We start from the raw sequence: 22512 nt of genomic DNA, 5'->3' as shown, positions 1-22512 counted from the left end.
AAGAAAGAATTAAACTAGGATACCCCACTATGAATCACATTTATGGGGGTTAAAAGTTCCATTATGATAAATTTTAAATGGTCATTAAATAACAAACTGTAATTCTTGTGAAAGAAATAAAATGTGATGCAGACACAACTGCTATCCTCAAAATCCCTTAAAGTTTAATTATGGAAAAGACTGATATTTCTAACAACATAAAAAAAATAATTTAATGATTCTAAAATCTGAAAATACTTTAATAAAGTCACTCAAGAATAGAAGGACAAAAAAAATATGGGCAGTTTCATATTAAAAGCACATTGTATAAAAAGTAAGGATATTCAACAAATGATGCTGGTTTAATCAGTTAGTAATTCTGCACAAGAAAAAGAAATCTAGGTCCTCATGTCACTCCACATATTAAATAAGAAAAAAAAATTTAAAAAAACTAAAAGAAAATAAAAATGTCTACTATGCGGGGGAAGGGCTTCCTAAATTCAAAACAAATGAGAAAAGTTAGATTATGTAAACATGAAAAACATCTAGACAAAAATTTAAAAGATAAATGACTTGCAGGAAATATAAACATGATGGGAAGTCAATACTTTCGCTATGTAAACAGCTCAAATAATTTGATAAGAAAACACAAAAACTCAAAGAAATAAATGTAAAATGAAAAAAAGGAAATAATATATTCAGAAGAAAATGTTCAACATTAAAGACAAACGTCAATTAAAATAAGAATCACTTGCCTGTTCAATTTCCAAAAAAGATTTTTTTAAGATAATAATCAGGCAAAGATGTTATAAAAATACACTCACATATTGCTGCTAAAGGCATAAAGTTTTAGCTTTTCAAAAAGCACTACGGTAACAAATTCCAAGACCATGTTCATATACTTTGATTTAATAATCTCATTTCTAGATATTTATCTTTAAAAAAATTCCAAATACTGAAATATGTCTAACATAAAGGAATGGTTAAATAAGCTACAAGCACTTTTTCCAATATTATGAAGGAATTTTAAAAAATTAGAAAAGACAGCATCAAAAGAAAGTACTTAACAGTGTAAAAATACAAATTAAAAGGTTAAAAAGTGGGCGCCTGGGTGGCTCAGTGGGTTAAGCCTCTGCCTTCGGCTCAGGTCATGATCTCAGGGTCCTGGGATCGAGTCCCGTATCGGGCTCTCTGCTTGGCAGGGAGCCTGCTTCCCTCTCTCTCTCTCTCTCTGCCTGCCTCTCTGTCTACTTGTGATCTCTCTCTGTCAAATAAATAAATAAAATCTTAAAAAAAAAAAAAAAGGTTAAAAAGTTTTGGGGCGCCTGGGTGGCTCAGTGGGTTAAAGCCTCTGCCTTCGGCTCAGGTCATGATCCCAAGGTCCTGGGATCGAGCCCCGCATCGGGCTCTCTGCTCAGCAGGGAGCCTGCTTCCTCCTCTGTCTCTCTGCCTGCCTCTCTGCCTACTTGTGATCTCTGTCAAATGAGTAAATAAAATCTTTAAAAAAAAAAAGGTTAAAAAGTTTTTAAGTATCCAAGGAAAAGAATAAATAAGAACATATTACGCTGTAGAGAAACTATGTAGTATCTGGCCCACTAGATTAACTTGTAAGCATGAAATTAATTACAGCTCCCTAGGTCAGTTAGCCAAGATTATAGAACTAGCCCACCAACAGACCTCAACTTTATGACGGTACACTGAAATACACCTTCCACACTGCTGTGCGAATAGTTTACATAAAAACATTAAAATGAGGGGCACCTCGGTGGTTCAGTTGTTAGGCATCTGCCTTTGGCTTGGGTCATGGTCCCAGGGTCCTGGGATCAAGCCCCACATGGGGCTCCCTGCTCAGCAGGAAGCCTGCTTCTCCCTCTCCCACTCCCCTTGCTTGTGTTCCCTCTCTCTCACTGTGTGTGTGTCTCTCTCTGTCAAATAAATAAATAAATAATCTTTTTAAAAAAGAAAAAAAAAAAAACCATTAAAATGAATGTGCCACTGTCCTGATTCAAACTTTTCCATCAAGCAGCTCACGAAGTTACACAATGGCAATGCTTAAATAGTGTATCCAAATAGACCAAACTGTTCTCTCTCCCATATATTCAAGTAATCTGCTTTACTTTCCACTTAGATACCTTATTTGCCTGGCTAACTTCTTCCTTTTTTAAAAGATTTTTTAAAACGATTTTTTTAAGATTTTACTTATTTATTTGAGAGAGAGATCACAAGTAGGCAGAGAGAGAGGGGGAAGCAGGCTCCCTGCTGAGCAGAGAGTCTGATGCAGGGCTCGATCCCAGGACCCTGAGATCATGACCCCAGCTGAAGGCAGAGGCTTAAGCCACTAAGCCACCCAGGCGCCCCCAGCTAACTTCTTTTTAAGCTTTGAGACTCAGCTTCAGATCCCCAGGCTGGGTTGGATACCTTCTCTATGTTCCTATAATAATAAGCCTGTCTATTTTTCCATCTTGGCATTGACCACAGTATTAAAATTCTCATTTAGGGGCTATCTCCTTCATTATTCTGTTATCTGACTGATATGAACTAAGTATGACAAAATTCATCTACCAGAGTCATCATAACATGTAAAATTACAATAAAGACTGGGAAGTAGTAAAACACAGTAGAGGCGGCACTAAGAGACTTACTCACATTCTGGAGTGACTCACTCACTATTAGCCTACATTTAATGAGGGCTTATTATTTCCTACATAATATGCTAACTACTAACAATATAAGGAAGAGTATGCATCTCTCCTAGTGATTCTTACATGATTTCCTTATTAACAATGTATATATGATATATATTCTACAGATGTTTATAAATTATCATAAGCATATATACTGATAAGATAGAAAATACTAAATAAAATCAGCAGATAAATTACCTTTTAACATCAGAAAATAATTCCAAAGCATATTTACTCATTGCTATTTAAAGACCTTTTAGTAGTAAGACCATGTAGATATGAAAAAGGTGAGGGAAACTGTGAGAAGAGAACACAAATCACACAAAATGATCATCTATGTGAAAATTCTATACGTAAACTGGCAGTAGCTGAAAGCAGCCAAAGATAGATGTAACCATTATGGTTTTGAGTATGGGTTAAATACACAATTTTAAGATATCACAACTTCATTGGTTTCCTTGTTTCAACTATTCAAAAAGCAGATTCTCTGTTTATGTAATTCTTGTATAACACAAGCCTTCTCAGTCAACCTCAAGTACATTATAAACTGGCTTAATAAAAACATTTTGTAATTTATGGTAGTCAAGTGTAAGATTAAGGCATTTGGCCTTGTAAAAGAAAAACTTGATGTTGCTATGTCTCATTTGCAGAGTTTTTATCTTTAAAGAAAAAGAAAATTCTGAGATAATGATCTGTATATCTGAATCGATGCTGACATTACCTGGCATAGCATTCCCACTTATGTCAGCATTCATGACAGCAGTGAAAACAAAGAAAAATAAACATTAAAGGAGGATGCTTAAAAGAAGGGGAGATGCAAAGCAAAGATTTATTCTGCAATGTAAATAACCTTCCTTTGGAAAATAAATCTAAGAAAACTAAAGCTGGCTAGAAATCTATGCTGAATATCACTGGTCAGACTAGTTAATCCTAATTAAGGGTGCTGATTGTTATAGCAACCCTTTTTATTTTCTGAATATGTAGAGATATCTGAGAATTCAATATCCCATTTCATTTGCAACTCCTCCATGGTTTGGTATCTTTAAGATCCATGATAGCACAAAAGAAGTAACCTACAGTCTCTAGAACTATAGAGAAGTAAACACTTCTCAAGAAATTAAAATTTTTTAAAAGTTAACTACAAATTTTTCTTAGTATAAACTGTATTCTAATTAAGTAATTTAGAAACTATATATTGACAAAACTCTTTTCCCTTATTCTTGAGAGCCTTTCATTTTCAACATGATAGTGTTCTAAGTATCAATGCTATAGATACTTGGTAAAAAATGCAAGGAAATAGTTTAAGTGCTATATAGCTCCTCAATTACATGGCTCTGGACACTATGGATCTTAAAACATAAACTATTAATTGTATTTGCATAAAGATTTGTTTAGCATCATTTGAATAAAGCTAATTTAATTAAAACAAACAGCCCACCTATACATTAAACTCACACTGATAGAGACAAAATTTTCTTACTTGTTCTTAAAATTCACCAATTAGACATTTTATTTACTTTGGTATAGAACTCAGCACCAGACAGTGATCCTCTGAAGAAATCAGTCTCTTTAAAAAACGTTCATCAGCTACAGACCCAATGAAAACGTCTACTCTTGGTGAATAACTAAGGACATGATATCAGCAATTATAGTAGCAAAAGTTACTATTTGTAATGATATTCTAAAATGATTAGCTAATTTAAAAACATCCAGATCATAATTTATCTTAAAACATTAGTTTCCTCACAGTGGCTAATCCACCCAACATGCATCTCCCAAAACCCACTATCCCACCCTCCAATCCAACCATACCTACCTTTGCCTTTACCCACCACTTTCACTATAACCCTTCTCAAAGTGCACAGAGCATTATTCAGCGCTGTGAATAATGTTACAAAACTATTTGGTGTTTCGACAGATTGTTCAAAATCAGAGAAGAAGCTGTGAGAAACAGATGCAACACAGGAAAGCTCACCCTAAGGGCAAATGTCCAGCAAAGCCCGGCAAGCCCAAGTGAAATCCACCTTCCACCCTTAAAACTTGCCCCCAAAAGTCTTCACTTCATTTTGTAATACTCTTTGAGATTCCACCAATTAGGGATTTTTTGGTATCACTTTTAAAAACGTAAAGAGATTTATGAGAGTTGGAGAGATTCTCCACTATTTGAATTTTGCGTCAATCCACGTAATAGGACGGCTTTTCTCCTATAACCAGCTGAGAGCAAAGCACCATTGGAACTGGAAATGCAGACTGAAGGAACAGTAAAGTAAGCAACAGTTACATATAACCCTTGGGAGGGAGTAGCTAGTGTGGAAACCTCACAATACCATGGCAGCATACTGTAGCGGGAAGAACATGGGCTCTCAACAGCCCTGGATTTAAATCTAGTTCCACCACTTAATCATGTGACCTCAGTCAAGTAACTTAATCTCCTTGCATGTCAACATGCTCTATTATAAAGTAGAAGTATTTCCCCACAAAGTTTTCTTTTATTAAAGTGGCACATATGTCTCACATGTAACAGATTCTCAGAAAATGCTACTTTCCTTTTCCATGTTCATTACAGAGGCAAGAACAAAAAGGTGCCAAAGAAAAGAAAGAAGTAGATGGAGTATCAAAAAGAGTGCCAAAGAGGAACTCCCGAAATTCCTCCTTGAATACCAGTTCAGTCAAGAGAATGTAAGAAAACTTTTTTTTTCTTTTCTCCACCCAGTTCCCATTCTTTCTTCATGACCATACTGTCTTAGTCCTAGGATTCAAAACTCATATAGTACTACTAAATTTATAATACTACATTATCACCTGTTTATATTATATAAAAATAAAATAGATCTTGGAAGGTGGACTAAGAATCAATCTTTCATTCCATTCAGCACAACAAATATTAATTGAATGTCTTTTATGGGTAAGGTATGTCTTAGGTGATGGACAAGACATGGAGGAGAATGCAAATCCTTGCCTGGAAGACAAGTAGTTTTAACTTTTCTGATTTCAGAGAATTTCATGACATTCATCTTTGGCAAACCCAATTAGTTCGTAAGTTAGGGACTTTTACATGTTATCATCATAAACAGCATGCTAGGGCCTAAAGGAGAGGCCACAGAAAACTGATAGCTGTTTTCTGGGTTTTTTAAAGATTCTACTTTTGTTATTAGCGAAATTTTCATTAATGGTTGAATTTTTAAGCAAAAAATTACCTGCCAAAATTTCGGTGTTTCGTGCAGCTATTGTTTTAACTTTTATTATTCCTGATTCAGCAGCCTGCAAGAATAAAAATAATTAGAACATAAAAGTTACTATCAACATGAATTATCTAGGGAAAGAAATCATATATGATCACTATTATCTTTATTTTCAAAACTTCAGAAACTAAAGCCTAGTAGTGCCATAAATATTAAATGTAATAAAATGTGATTCACCTGATTACTCACATGCAAACTCGGTATTACAGCATGTTGCCTTTCTCTGCCTAAGGCACATTTAATCCCTCATGAATTGAAATGTTCATAAAATATAAAAATAATATACAAAAACAAAGTCTAATGAAAAAAACTAGGTTTCTCCTTCCCCATTTCATACCTCTGTCCCCACCACTAAAAAAAATTGCAAAACACTGCAAAATCAAGTAGACCTGTTTTGGATTTGAGAAGAATGAATAATCAAGAACTTTGTTATTACCTTTAGTTTACATTTTTTTAAACACCCACTAGATTTTCATAAGGCAACTAAAACACTGTATCATTAAGTACATTTAGCTGGCAGCATTTGGAAGTTATATAGCATTTTATACAATGCCACAGAACTGTGCTGTCCAAGACAGTAGCCATTGGCCACACGTCGCTATCAAGCACTCTGTATGAGGTTAGTCTGAATTGAGCTGTACTCTTAAGTATAAAATACACACCAAATTTTGAAGACTTAGTATGAAAAGGAAATGTAAACTATCCCTTAAATATTTACACTGGTTAAATGTTGAAACAGTATTTTGAATATATTGGGTTAAATTATATACTATTAAAATTTAATGCCTGTTTCTTTGTATTTTTAATGCAATTTAAAATTACACATATGGATTGCATTTGTGGTCCACATTATATTTCTATTGGACAGTGCTGACATATAACATTGATATATAACTTCCACCACAGAAACTCAGAACATTTTCACTATCAAGAAACATGCCTATTTAATACTTATACTGGTCTCCACACTTCCAAAAATAATATATATTCATAAGTTATATGCCTAAGTTTTCCTATTAATTTGCTTGCTACTTGCTCATTTATTTTGTCATCTCTTACTGCTTGCTAAGAGACAAGTGATAGCGGGTTCTAAAGGTTTAAAAATCATTATGGAAAAACAGCTGTGTCCTGGGGGTTCTTAGTTTGAGGGGCACTGGATAAATGCATAAAATAAATACTACACTGTAGGCTATACTATGTATAGTATATGACCTTTGTCATTCTGTTGGTTTCCAAGCATGTGAAGCCCTTGCCTGTGTTTGCAAATTTCCCAAGTTCATGAGTTCTGACGCAGGATAGAGCTTATCTACACTATTAAAAATGGAAAGTGCCAGATAACTTGCTTTCCCCCATGCCCTGGGAGCCTATTCTAATCCAAATAGACACACTTAGCAGGGATTCTGAACATGGAGAGAAAAGCAGAGACAAGAGAAAATTCTTTCTGATGACAGCAATAGTGAAGGTGACATCTACTTTCCCAGGGCAGTAATAGCAGAATCCAGTGGCAGCACAAAGGGGCCAGTGCCATCTCAGGTATCCAGTCACTTGTTTGGCAGAGAACAGCAGGTTCCAGATATTTAGATTCTCTTGGTTTCTGCACTTTTTCTAAAGCTGGTTCCATCCAGCCTTCTATCAATTATGTGAGCCACTCAATATATATCAGTACACTTCATTTCTGCTAAATCAGTCAGAGCTGGTTTTCATTGCTCACAACTAAGAAGCCTGATATACTAGGACTTACTTCTACAACTTTAAGAAATGAAAACGTCCCAAGTTAAATGAACATTGCTACAAGCAAAAATATAGTAAAAATAAAATTCTTCAGGGAAAGATAACTGATTTTCTAATTATTTGGGGCAGGCAGTGTGTATCAGAAACACCAAAGGCTTAAAAAAATCCTGATGCCCAGGTTGTAACACATTCCAAGGAATGCCAGTGGGAGCTAGGTATCAGTATTTTTTCAAATCCTCAGGTGAGTCTACTATGCAACAAAATCTTAAAGATGATTGCAATAATGTATGCAAAAGATGATGGTATAAAAAAGATGATGCCCAAGGTAACAGTGATTGAGATAATAAAAAATGGTCAGATTCTAAATATACTTTGAAGATGTACAAACCATAGCAAACTTACGATAAAAATTTGGGTAAAGAAAAACAAAAAAGCAAAAATGCAAGAACACTGAAATCATTATATATACTGTGTTATACCCACACATCCCATCTCAAACTCTGTTACGTAAATTTCTTACAGAGCCACTCTGTTGTCACTGAGATTACTTCTACCATCATTTCAAGCTCTTTCCCTCTTCACTATGACCCTTTGTACCCCATATATGTTCAAGTTCAGTATTTCTTCCTGCTCAGCATCAAGAAAAATTGGTCTAACAGAACCATCATAAATACCACTGTTAATTGTCCTGACTCTGAATTCTAGCTAGTCTGACCTAAACAGTTTCCAAAATCAGTCCTATCACTTGCTAGATACCAGATGTCAGTCAGTAAAAGATTTCAAATTTGCTAGACACTATTCTGATTCCCTGAGATAAATTAATAGTCTATCCACATCTGTGTCAGAGATATGTATAAAGAAGTATAAATAAATAAATTGTAAAGAGTATAAAATGCTTAACAAATATTTTTATACCTACACAATGAGGAAAAGGAATAAAAAGTGGGTGGGTTTTGTTTTTTTTTTTTAAGTATAATAGTTCCAAAGTAGTGTTTTAAAAGATACATAACCAGTATTTTCATTCCTAAACACAAAAAAAATCGTAAGGACTATTTGTTGTCTTAGAGATAATTAGACCTATCTTAGAGATCCCCATTTTTTACATGCAGGTTTCTACTCTTTCTACTTTGAAAATGTAACAGCTTATCCCCTAGGCACCCTGTGGAAAGTCTCATTATCAGAGTTTACTGACAACATTTGTATACCAGGGACTCCCTAACCACTACAGTCTTGCTTCATACACTGGCTACGTCTTCAAGAGTGTCTTTTATAAATGGAGGTATTCAGACTCAGATTGCCTTCTGTTTATCAATGATAGTCTATGTGAAGAAGAGTCTTTAACTTCTTGCTTTATAAGTATCCTCTACTCTGATCAGGTTAACTCGTATATCCACTAGGGAATTACTCAATTATAAACACAGTTATTTTTTTTTCCTGAACTGGCTCTCAAGCATAAAATATTTTTTTAAGAAAGTTGCCATTTCTGTAGGCTTAGGTAGAGATAGGATAGGATAGGATAGGATAGGTTAAGGTGGGTAGTCTAATATATCTATTCCTGGGGGTAATCTGAGGAAAAAACACCAAAATTAAATATACTGTAGAACTTAATACCCTTTACTCTTAAAATTAATCTCTCTCAAGAAATATTTTTTCTTTTTTTCAATATTTTTTGCTTACCCAAACAGACTCACCAGGGACTTTGGCACAGAAAAGCAGAGACAAAAAGAATATGTACCCCTCTTCCAAGACCATCTAGAATATTCTTGGCATCACTTCTTACTCGGTAAACTCTTCCTGGGCAATCTCAAAATTCCATGGTTTCAATTACTTTCTAAATGCTGAAGACTCCTAAATTATATTCCTGTTCCTTGCCTGTCTCCTAAACTGTAGGACTTATTAACCTAAATGTTTAAGGGGCACCTAAAATTCAAGATATTCAAAATAGGTGTCATCATGTCACCCCCTCCACGCATTTCCACTTCAGCCCCAAAAACACTTGTTTCTCCTCCTTATAATCCCTATTTTTCTGAACAGCAGCAGCATCCATCTACTCACTGACTACACATCTAGAGATTCTCCCTCATCCCACAAATCTGATCAACCATAAAGGCTATTTTGTGAGCATATCTTATATTCATCCTTCTCAAACCCCACTTCTTCGCCTTGATTTAAACTTCTCATTATCAACCTAAACTAGTAAAATGAAGGTTCTACTAGTTTAGAACCTAAACAACCTAGAGATTTCTCTACTTATAATCTTGCCCTCCATTCATCCACTGAGTCAAATTTTCAACGGTTCCCTAGCACCTATCTCTACTAGCATTTCTCAAAACTGAATAGTGTAAGGCCACCCTTTAAAGGAAACAAAACAAAACAAAAACAAAAACAAAAACAAAAAAAAACCCTCATAGACCTACCCAGTTACTGACAAATCTAAGCATGTATAAATCAAATTAGGAACAAATTCCTTATTTTTACTGCTCCTAAATTATAAACCCAACAAATTCAAAAGTTATATACAGACCCATACTAACACTAATTTAATGTGACAAATAATGTTTTGCTGAAATTAAACCACTGCTGGTAACATTAAGATAACTGTAGACTTATGGGGCAGGCTCTCCTGATTTTGGCACCCTTATAGTACCATAAGCAGTGACAGAAATAATTTCTTCCATCAGTTTTTTCCGTGACAACTATCAAAAAGCTTTCCCATATTTGTGGGCTATCTATGGTTTGTACCTATAACACTTTATCCCATTTACCTCATTACATGTCTATTCCTCCATTCCAACTGTAAGCCCCATAAGGACAAGAAATATATTCTATTCATCCCTTCATATTACTAATGCCTAACAGTGCCTGGCATATAGGAGCTACATAATAAATGTTTCTAAACAAAAACATAAAAAGTTCTAAGTAGAAGAAGAGACTTCATTGCCCATTAACTGAAAAATCCAGGGGAAATCTGACCCAGAGGAAATCTGACCCAGAGGTTCACAAGGCCATCAGGGCTGCAGTTCCACTTCTTTGCCATTCTACTGGATCTGTCCTGTTCCATGGTAGGTGAATCTTTAGGCCACTTCCAATCTTGGCAATAAAAACGCTGCAGTCATTCTACACCTCACAATTTTATATGACACTATCTAATAAAGATCTCTTTCAGTAGCTTTTAAGAATGAAAGGAAACTCCTTGTCCAGGAGCACTCACTGGCATTATGTAAGTTGGGCAGAAATGAAGGTGGGATGGTGGGGGTGGGGAGGGTTTAAACTAGATTAAACTAATCAAGGTATGGTACCCTGAAGAAGGAGTAAGATTAATTCACCTCAATCCAAAGGTCTAGAAATGAAGAGGAAATGGATGTTAGGAAGAGAATTAACAAATGTCCACTACTTGAACTACGGACAAACTAAAAAAAAAAAAAAAGAATGCTAATTCCCTTTGTCAAAGCTTCTATGTTCTTTTTTATTATGTTCTGTTTAAAAAAAAAAAAAAGAACTTTTTTTTAACTTTCATCTATGAAAACAGATCTCAAAATCAGAACTAATTTACCAAAGGTCCAAATTAATAATCCACAGGACATAGCATAAAAAAAGAGTTAAAGTAGTACTGTGAAATTCAAGTTAACAGCAACTTGGATTTAAAAATGTACTCATAAAAAAAATAAAATAAAATAAAAATAAAAATGTACTCATAAGACATCAGGCAGGCATAAAGCTGCCTAAAGACTTATGATTTTGGATGTCAGGTAAAATCAAAAGACCTAAAGTGAAGTCTACACTTGGGAATAGGGAGATCTAGAACATTCCCTAGAGAACAATATATGTGATATGCCTATGTATATGGCATCCCTTTTCTTTCCTTTCAAAAAAAATTTAATCTCCAACAAGTAACTAATTAGTACTTCCTAGATATAAAAATGCTTTGCACTATGGTGAACAGAAAGATAAACAAGATTCAAGATTTACCCATAAGGAGCTATTTGGACAAAAAACAAAAAACAAAAACCCTAAAATCACTGTAACAAAAGGTAAAATATAAGAGTTATGAGGAAATAACTTTTAAAATAAGTTTAAATGAAAATTGAGAAAACAGAGGGAAACATAATAGCTTGAAAACCCTGGGAAGGAGCTGTAACAGTTTTGCTGTAGCAACTACCAGTACATGGCACACAGCAGGTACTCAAAAACTATTTCATGAACAAATGAATGAAGGGATGAGAAAATTAGAAAATTATCTGGGGGCACCTGGGTGGCATAGCAGGTTGGATATCTAATTCTTCGTTTCAGCTCAGGTCGTGTTTCTCAGGATCATGCCTCAGGGCTGTGGGATCAAGCCCTGCATCAGGCTCCATACTCAGTGCAAAGTATGCTTGAGATTCATTCTCTCTCTCTCTTTCTCTCTCTCTCTCTCTCTCTCCCTCCACCGCCCCTCCCCCTTGCAGGCAAATGCTCCCTCTATCTCAAATAAATCAATCTTTTTTTTTTTTTAAGATTTTACTTATTTATTTGACAGAGAGAGAGACAGCGAGAGAGAGAACACAAGCAAGGGGAGTGGGAGAGGGAAAAGCAGACTTCCCACCAAGCAGAAAGCCCGATGCTGGGCTGAATCCCAGGCCCCCAGGATCATGACCCAAGCCGATGCCCAATGACTGAGCAACCCAGGTACCCCATCAAATAAATAAATCTTCAAAAGAGAAAAGAAAATTATCTGTAAAGCTGATTCATTCATGCAACAAATGGATAAGCAACATTTAAAGTGGGATTAAATGAAAGGTAGGAGTTTTTGTTTTTTTTTTAGATTTTATTTATTTGACAGACAGAGATCACAAGTAGGCAGAAAGACAGGCGGCGCGGGGGGGTGGGAAGCAGGCTCCCTGCTGAGCAGAGATCCAGATGTGGGGCTCGATTCCAGGACCCTGGGATCATGACCTGAGCCGAAGGCAGAGGCTTTAACCCACTGAGCCAACCAGGTGCCCCTAGGATTTTTTTTTTTTTTTAAGATTTAATTTATTTGTCAGAGAGAGAAAGAACAAGCAAGGGGAGTAGCAGGCAGAGGGAGAAGCAGCCTCCAGCTGAGCAGGGAGCCTGACATGGAACTCGATCTCAGGACGCTGGGACCATGACTCAAGCCAAAGGCAGATGCTTAACCCACTGAGCCACCAGGTGTCCAGAAAGGCAGGATTTTTTTTTTTTTTTTTTTTTTTTTAAGATAGGAGAAGGTGAGTCTGGGCCAGCAAAAGGAACCTCAGAAACATGAAAGAGGAAAGCAGTAGCACATATTTGGAGAATATGCAGCAGGCAATACATCTTGGCTGAAGTATAAAGGAATATGAAGAGAATATGAGGGTGATGACACTAGAAAGGAAGGTTAGGACAATCAAGGAGGGTCTTAAATGCCATGCTAAGGGGTCCTTTACGTACAGAGCAGCCACTGAGTGTTTCTGAGCCACTTGAGTATATTAAGCTAGTGGTTACATGTAGAATGGTTTATATTTTGTGCCATTATTGCATACTAAAGGCCAGGCATTTGAAACCTGGAACTAAAATAATACGCTGAGAAAACAGAAAGAAGAAGAGGTATGTTGGAAATTACAGAGCAGGAAGGAACAGGCGACAATGAATACAGAGAGCATACGGGGAGAAGATAGCCAAATGTGACTAAGGTAAGCACCAGTGATAAATGCCATCAACAGGATAAATGCCATCAACAGAACAAATGAAAGGAGGGGAAAGGGCAAGTTTTTAGATAAGTAAGTTCAATTTCAAGAAGTTCTATTTCAAGTGTGGGAAAGATATTCTGGTAGGTGTGTTCCACCAACAGCTAGAAACACAGGTCTCTGCTCAGGAAAGAGAGCAGAGTCCGTGCAGCCAATTTCGGAGTTAGTGGTACTGGGGTTAAGGCCAGCAGCAGGGGGAGTTAACAAGATGCCAGTGCTAAGGGATGAGTATGGAGAAGAGGCCTGAAAATAAAACTTAGGATACACTTATAAATAAACAAACGGAGAAGGAATAGAGCCAGGAGAAACAGGAAAGTAAAGTGATACAAACTTCAAAATGAGAGAACTGCAACATGGAAAAGAATGATGAATAGTAACAAAAAATGAAGCAAGGCAGAGGAATGGAAACAATGGTAAGAACAAGTTGAGTATGTTTTAAAGGCACTTTGCAGTATGATACAATGGAGAGGAGTTTCAAAAAGATGCACAGGGATTCACATCCCAGTTCTTCCACCTTCAGCTTTACTAACATGTGCAAGTTACTGAACCAAGAAAAAACCGTAATTTCCTCATCTGTAAAATTAAAACAGCATCTTGTAATAGAATCAATGGATGCAATGTCCCTAGACTAATGAAAAGACAATATTTTACTTAATACTGAGTTAACTTCATAATGATAAAGGCAGTCTCTCATTCATTTTCTTATTTCCCACCATGCTTTACACTTAAGACACTAATAAATTCCTATTAAATTATAACAGTGATAGCAAAACCCAGTGTTTTATACATGCCTGAAAATAAGCTCTACTTATATAAAAGAAAAAAGGGAAAAATTCCATTTTTTTTAAGATTTTATTTATTTATTTGACAGAGATCACAAGTAGGCAGAGAAGCAGGCAGAGAGAGATAGGAGGAAGCAGACTCTCTGCTGAGCAGAGAGCCCGATGCGGGGCTTGATCCCAGGACCCTGGGATCATGACCTGAGCTGAAGGCAGAGGCTTTAACCCACTGAGCCACCCAGGCGCCCCAAAAATTCCATTTTTGAAGTATGTCCTAATGTCTTTTATTTCTTCTGTATCACCAAAGCACAGTGATAAGAAGATAATCAATACATTGGACTAAAAGATGTTTTTACTGATCTTTGCTCTCATTTTCTTCATAGAAGTAAAAATACAATGATCAAAACACTTAGTGAAAAAAATGTTTTATATTTTAACAATAAATGTCATTGTTTATGGTACTTTCATAAATGTATAAGACATGTTACAGACTAACCAAAAGCTGTTTAAAGAACTCTCACTGTAAAATGCTCTTAGAATACTGCGATAATCTAGAAAATTTTCCTAGAAGTTCTAGTGAAAACATTTCTGCTTATATTATTCTTGAAGTTAATATCTAAACCATTAATCAGAAGAAAATGAATTTAATGAGACCTTAGGAATCTAAGGTAGCTCTTCTGGAATAAAGTTATAGATACTACACTTGATCTTAGCCAAAAGGCCGAGAAGCGATGGAATAAAGTCATAGAAAGATCAGAGTCAAAGGAAAAAAAGAGAAAAAGAAAAGAAACAAAGGCCAAAGGCCACTCACCTAACACAGTAATTATCTAAAATTGCATTATACAGGAAAATAAGTCTTGACTAAAATGATTTCCAACTCCTTACATACTTCTCATACTAATGTGACTGGGGTTGGTAAGTTTTTTTGAATAAATTATGAAAATTTATTTCAATATACAAAACACCAACTTATTCTACTACACTTCTGAGAAAAAGAACACAATTGGTTGTGTCATGAGTAAATTTGTTCAACCAACATCAACAGAAATAAAAAACTACATTATAAAATATTAAACCAAAATAGCTCCCGTTTAAGCATGCAAACATTATCCAGCCCTCATTCTTAACTGTCAAACGATCCTGAAAATGAGATCTTCTCCCTACCAGAAGAGCCAACCAACTTGGTCCTCAGTCCTCAAACAGCTGGTCAAACAAAGAATCCTGTCATGATAAGTAAAAGGCATCTCTCTCACCAAACTAATACATAAAAACACTGGGCACTGATCAACTCTACTATAAGAACGTTTGCTTTTTAAGGCAAAAATCTCCGACAACTAACTCTTATCAAGCCCAAATACACAAGACAAAACAAAGCACCTGGCATGGAAAGACTACTTGCACTTTTTCTTTTTTTTTTTTTTACTATTTATACCCTTATTGATTCCACTTCATTAAAAAGGAAAGAAAAAATCCATTCAAAACCCTAATTCTGACCACCTCAACTCAAATGATCTTCATTCCCTTCCTCTTCTACCACCCATTCCCAGGACTTCATCATCCTCTAGGGCAGCCTAATTTGGCAATCTGAAATCCATATCCCCTTACTGTCCCAATCCCTGTCCTTCTAGCTCTCCCACTCCTCAGCTCAACTGGTGCTGCTAGTGCCTTAACCTTCCATTTTCTTCCAATCAACCAAAATTTTGTTGGATTTCCTTCTTTAGGAATACAACATAGATCTCACCATCTATCATCATTTCAACCACTTTTCCTGCTAAGACTCTTAAGTGTCCCAAGTCAATTTCTCCTCTACTTCTCTAAAGTGACCCACTGCTCCCCTCAAACTTTCTACCCATCACTCCTTTCACTAATTACTCCTAGCAGTAAGCTTGTTTCCTACCTTACCAAGAATAGAGGTAGTAGGCCAAACTGTCCACAACTTCCTATCTCTCTACAATGTCCCTCATTCAAATTTATCACATTCAAATTCATTTTTTCTTTTTCCCTTCCTCGGTCTGAGGAAAATATGCTCCTTCTCAGATTGAAAGCAAGTTCATTCACTTATGCCCTTGAAACTCCAGCTTTCTCAGGGACCTTGCTTTACAAGTATTCCCTTTCTCTCCCATATCCTTAGCTTTAGTTGGCCAGCTACCTCTTTCTCTTTATTGCTCTTTTTTCCCAAAGTTCCTTCTTTGGACCTGATATTCTCATTCTATACACTCTTCCAGAATCACTTTATCTACTCCTATGGTTTCTATTATCATGTATAAACTGATACTTCTAAATCTGAAATTCTAGACCTTCCCCTTAAGAACCAAATGATCATTTTTGAACTCCTACTGGTCAGTTCCACTTGGATGTCACACATGAATCTTAAACTTATTATATTCAGGACTACTCACTTTACCCAAAAACATCAACTCCTCTGATGTTCCTTCTCTTAGAGATCTATCTTGTTTCCCAAGCCAAAACCTGGGAGGCATCACAGATATCTCTCTCCGCGTTATATAGGAGGTCACCATGCCCTGGTAATTTTACCTGCTAAGTCTCTCTTTAATCCATGCTCTCTCTTTCACACATGCTCACCACAATGCAAGTTACCTTCTGTCTTCCTCTACTGCTACCTTCATGCAGGCAATCATTTTTTAAATTTGCCCTCTTTGCCTCAATCTCAGTCCCCTCTAATTCTTTCCACCAATACTGTCAGGAAAATGTTACTAAGGGGCACCTGGGTGGCTCAGTCAGTTAAGCATCTGCCTTCAGCTCAGGTCACGTCCCCGGGTCCTGCAATCGAGCCCCGCCATCAGGGTCCCTGCTCAGTGGGGAGCCTGCTTATCCCACTCCCCATGCTTGTGCTCTCTCTCAAATAAATAAATTAAATCTTTGAAAAAAGGTTACTAAATATGAATTTATCATTATTATTCTTGCTCTTAAAAAGCTTTAATGGCTCCCAATTACCTTCAGCATGAAATTTATTTGACATGAAATATAAACATATGCTATTTCCTCTGCCTGGAATGACCCCCTCCTCTTCTTCTATTGGCTAACTTCTACTCATCCTATTAAAGCTCAACTCAAGAATTACAAATTCTCTCTGACTGTACTTCCAATCTTAGATCCCCCTCATTTGTCTCCAGAGTAATGCCTGCAAACAGAAAACGACCAAAATGTTTTATTCATTAAATACATAAACAGAAAGCTTCAGAGATTACTACCTCTGAAGGCACTGAATTTCAATTATACAGAAATGATTTTACAAAGCTTTAAAGTAATTTTTAAAGCAAAGAAACAATTTTTCATACAAATATTCCAGAACAAATTAGCTAGCACACTTGTGCTAAAAAAGTTACACAGCTGAAGCATTAAAATCTATATTTAAGGACTAAGAAAAATAAGCAGGAATACAAGGAGAAGGAATATACTGCTGTTAATTGAATTACTACTTTATTATAAAATGACAATGAAATTACAGCCACTACTGAAACAATTTAATAGGCAAAGGATAGATTTATAAATGAAAACAACTAAGATGGAGAAAACCATGTGGAAAATCCAAAGATAAGAAGTAAATATCAATAAATAAGGGACGCCTGGGTGGCTCAGTCGGTAAAGCCTCTGCCTTCATGATCCCTCAGGTCATGATCCTCGGGTCCTGGGATTGAGTCCTGCACTGGGTTCCTTGCTCGATGGGATGCCTGCTTCTCCCTCTGCCTGCCGCTCTCCCTGCTTGTGTGCTCTCTCTCTCTGACAAATAAATAAATAAAATCTTTAAAAATAAATAAATAAATAAGGCGCTATCCTTTACCAATACTCTTTTCTTCTGTAAGCACCATGATCAAAAAAATAGAAATTACTAGAAACTTAAAGACTAAATATAGAAGCTATCACTTCATTCTACCTTGTTTAAAAGGTAGTGGGGAAGAAGGCATCCCTTCCAAAGCACATGTGCAATTACCTCTGTACTGCACTGAGTTGTTTAGTACACTTATAAGTAGTTCAGAGTAAGTATTTTTCAAGTAATATCTGCGAAGATATTGGGACAGCGTTAACTAGTAAAGCTTCTTATAGTGAGAAAGGCTTTGCCTTAAGGTCTACCAAGCACCATCCTCTCCCCATCCCCAAAATAAATAAAACAAAAATGTACCAGTTCCTGAGAGAACAAAAGCCAAAACAGCACTGCTATTAATTTCCAGGAAAAATTTAATTCAACCAAAATATTTCTTGAAAATCAAGGGTCCCTCCTAAAGAATCATCATTTTCAGACTAATTACTTCATTCTTGTTTTAAACTTGACACAGTAATGGTCATTTTCCAATTCCTAAAGTGGGACCTTAAGTATATTAGAAGTGCCACTGGTTAAGGAGTCAAAGTTCTAACATTCAACGGATTCTTATGGAGTAGGTATTATATAGGAAATTATGTATCACACCAAGATTGATTGATTGATTGATTATTTATTTATTTATTTATTATCACACCAAGAATTATTTTTGCCATTACCTCAAAGAGTAGGTGCAATCACTAAGTATCTCTTTGGCCTACGTTCAAGTAAAAAAACTAATGAGTTTTAATGAAAGTTCCTAGATTAGATGGACTGAGTTCTAGAACTCTGTAAGTTATCTGTTTGGAATTCTGAATGCATTTTCCTAAAGAAATAATGTAATAAATGGCAATTAAATTTTCAAGCAAGCCCACAAAGGCCTTTATGTGTGAGAGAAATCTCAGTCTCTATATAAATTTTAAGAGCTGGGAACAGTCAGTTCTATAAATTGTTAAAATTACAAAATGGATTTGACATTTCAATAATGAGCATTTCTCTTAACAATTAGAACAGCCTGATTCTTTAAAATTCTTTAAAACTGCTTAATTCTTTAAAATTACTTAGTATAAAAATTTTTTTAAATAAAATAAAATTACTTAGTATAACTTTCAACAGAAGAGGATACAGAGAAAATAATGAAAATTTGTATCACAAGCTACTGAGTATCTGAAATAAAACATATTATGATAATCATCTTTCCAAAAGTGGCACATCAGGTTTCCACTATTGGGTAATATTTGCTTACTTTATTAAAGAAATACTAGATGGAGTTTGTTGAAGACTGATGAGACCAAAAGCACTTACAGAAAAGTTAAGGTTCCTTGGAAGCCTAAAATCCAAACTTTACTGGATAAGTTTTAATTATAAAATTGTTATAATAATAAAAGCAAAACATTTATATTAACATGAAAACATTCCAAAATTCCTTAGTGAACTTTTGGTGAATCCTAAATAGTAAATGAAATTGCTGGTATACCAAACTACATTAAATAAGAATAAAAATAATTGCCCTTGGGGCACCTGGGTGGCTCAGTTGGTTAAGGGACTGCCTTCAGCTCAGGTCATGACCCTGGAGTCCTAGGATCCAGTCCCACATCAGGCAGGGAGTCTGCTTCTCCAGCTGACCTCTCTCATGCGCTCTCTCATTCTCTCTCTCTCTCTCAAATAAATAAATAAAGTCTTAAAAAAAAATTGCTCTTACAAAAATATCATTGAAATACCTTATGTCAGGTAAGAGAAAGGAAAATGAGAGGTGATTTTAAAAAGCTTAAGAGAAATAAATGACATCTTAAGAGAAAAGGTCAATAGTGATTAAATTAAAATTTTCAACTTAGAAATATTTGGACAATTTATATATATATATTATTAATTGAAGCCTGTTTTTAATAATAAGCCTTTTGCTCTGAAAACCTTCCCCTCATAATCTAATAAATCCACCCTTTAACCCTATTGACACATGAAAGAAAGATGAAGCGTGTATTGAATTTAAACCCAAACGTCCCATTACAGCTCTGCTGATAACAAGACTTAACATGATTATTGTGGGCCTTCAATATTTGTCATAAGTTAGGTGATTGCACAATTTACTAATACTTGATAGTACTGACACAGAGTTAGGCTGCGTAACACACAGGAAGGAAAACTACTTCCCATTGAGTGATACATACTTAAACGTGAGGGGCGGAGATTTTTTTTACCACAACGATGGGTAACAGTTTTTAGAAGCAACGAACTTAAGTTTTTCAATTCTGGTTTGGCTAGTTTCAAGTTTGAAGAAGGCCAGAAAAGGCGAGGGTAAGGTACATTAGCTGAATCGGCTCACTTCCCGAAGTTCATTTCTAAACGCTGAGGACAGGAGTAGAGAAAATCAAAGCACCCCAGTCGTCTTCAAAGGAAACTATAAAACGCGCTTGTGGTGCAAGCCACTGACTCGTAAATCTGGAAAGGTGAGGACCAAGTAAAAATCAGACAGGACAGGAGTTTGGGAGCGAAGGGCTGGGTCTAATAGGACCGGACATGCTTACCGTGCCTTCTCCCAACGTCGTCCAAAGCTTACCTCTTTGACAGGTGGGAATTTCTTCTTGCATTCCAGGGACAAGGCCCGTAAATCGCTCTGCATATTCTCCAGCAGCTTCTTCACCGCCTCGGGGCTGTTGGTGCCGGACATGATCCACCAAACCACAATCCAGTATAAGAGCGGCGCAAACGAACTCCAGCCCTGTCAGCCCCTGGGGGCGACAGGCAGATCCCTCCTGGCCTCTCTGGCCTCTCTGGCCCTTCCGCAACCCGCCTCCTGGGCTCCGCGGGGCTCGGCCAGGCCTGGGCTGCGAACCCCGGAGCGTACCCGAGCGCCTCCCGCAACCTCCTCGCAACTCTCACGGCTCCTATCCGAGGCGCCCCACGCAGCTGCCCCGCCCCGCTAGGCTCCGCCGGCTCTGACCGAGGAGCCCACAAGGCGGGCAGGTCCCTCCCGCTGCCGCGGGGTCCGGCCACAGTTCGTCACCAGCCAATCTGGCAAAAAGCTTCAGCGATTGCTCCCCAATCCCTCCAGACTCGCCGACGCCATTACCCGAGTCGCCCACAATTCCGAGCGCGGCCGGGACACGTCAGCCGCACTTCCGGGCACCATGGCCACCGCCCCCGCCGTGGCCAACTGGGGCGGTGAGCCGCAGGAGGGGCGGGGAAGGGGGCGTGGTCACGTTTGGGACCCGCCAGGTTCCAGGAGGAGCCATTTCCCTCATTCCCCACCCTCGCAGCCCGCCCCCCCTGCCCCCCGCACACACTTGGGCCGGTACTTACCTCGTCTAAATTTGCTTTTTTTAGGGTGACTGCTCTCTGAACGGAGCCACGTATCTCTTGGCCTATCTCTTGGCGTGTGTTTGAGTTAAATTGTATTTCGGTGTAAACAGTTTGCTTCCTTTTGGCTTAATCTTCATCTGTTTTGTCCTTCTTCATTTCTGGCCCCTCGAATCCGTGGGCTAGTGGCCCCATGTCAATGCCCACCTCCTGTTAATTTTTGTCCCTCCTTAGTACCTAAATTGCAGTTCCTTCACAGAGTTGTACGGAACATACGGGTGCACTTACTGTGCTGTAGTTATTTATTTCCTAATTTGTAAAATGGAAGATAAAACTACCCTTGTTCTAAACCATCCACTGTCTTTCCGTTTCGCCCAAAGTAAAAGTCAGAATTCCTTCCTTGACCTGCCAGGTGCTGCGCGATCTGCCCCGCCCCTTTTACCGCTAGTCTCAGCTAAAATGAGTTTCAGAATTTTTTGTTTTGTTTTGTTCCCTGCAGTATCTCCAGCACTTAGAACAGTGCTTGGCACATGGCAGATGATCAATAAATAATGGAATGAATGAATACCCTGCTAAAAACCGTTTTGATGCTCAAATAAGACACCGATATAAAAGCCTTCATTAGGAAGCAATTGTCTATAAAGCCAGAGTGAACAGAAAAATCATCTGTGCTTCTCCGAAGATCTGGGCCAATATTTCTGAGTAGGAAGCAGAGAAAGGTAGAGGGAAAGCCTGAACCAGGGTAAAGACAGGAGATGAAGAAATAAGCACCTTCAGACAACTGAGCTGATGACATCTTTGCAGTATGGAGGACAATGGACCGTTGAGAGTGTCAGTGGGCAACAAGGTTTGGCTGTGAAATAAGACCTTGCAGCACAAATACTTTGTAAACTAATTTTTTTTTTTTCCCATCTGACAAGAAGTAAAGATGGAAACATGGAGAGCATGTTACCTTGGTGGAGGGATGTTAATGAGCTCTCAGAACAGTAGTGTGGATCATTTGTGTCTACACACAACTTTGGGAAGTTCGACAGCTCTTATAGTATAAGTTTTTGTGTTTTTTTAATGTTTTAATTTTTTTTATTAACATATAATGTATTATTAGCCCCCGGGATACAGGTCTGTGACTTGCCAGGTTTACACAATTCACAGCACTCACCATAGCACATACCTTTCCCAAGGCCCAAAACCCCACCACCCTCTCCCTACCCGCCCCTCCACAGCCCTCAGTTTGTTTTGTGAGATTAGGGTCTTTTATGGTTT

The 22512-nt window shown here is 37.3% G+C and overlaps 1 protein-coding gene and 1 non-coding gene across 8 annotated transcripts in view; both read right to left on the bottom strand.

Annotated features, from left to right (window-relative positions):
- MON2 (MON2 homolog, regulator of endosome-to-Golgi trafficking) overlaps window positions 1-21045 on the bottom strand; it is a 106342-nt gene extending 85297 nt beyond the window's left edge. For 5 of the 7 annotated variants that reach the window (XM_032874640.1, XM_032874642.1, XM_032874645.1 and 2 more), the window contains exons 1-2: window positions 20510-21045; window positions 5861-5924 (exon numbers count right to left, since the gene is read on the bottom strand). In XM_032874640.1, coding sequence (XP_032730531.1) covers window positions 5861-5924; window positions 20510-20620 — 175 coding nt within the window. In that variant the 5' untranslated portion in view covers window positions 20621-21045. Of the gene's footprint in view, window positions 1-3384; window positions 3402-5860; window positions 5925-20509 lie in introns of those variants that run through there. The other 2 variants (XM_032874646.1, XM_032874644.1) reach the window with 2 other exon arrangements.
- Window positions 14682-14868, bottom strand: LOC116877859. Its single transcript, XR_004384730.1, has one exon. It is a non-coding gene; the product is annotated as a U2 spliceosomal RNA (small nuclear RNA).
- Window positions 21046-22512: the final 1467 nt, after the last annotated feature.

This window comes from Lontra canadensis, unplaced genomic scaffold (assembly GCF_010015895.1).
Source record: "Lontra canadensis isolate GAN:19392208 unplaced genomic scaffold, GSC_riverotter_1.0 scaffold53, whole genome shotgun sequence".
Taxonomy (NCBI): domain Eukaryota; kingdom Metazoa; phylum Chordata; class Mammalia; order Carnivora; family Mustelidae; genus Lontra; species Lontra canadensis.
This window is presented reverse-complemented; position numbering and strand designations above follow the sequence as displayed.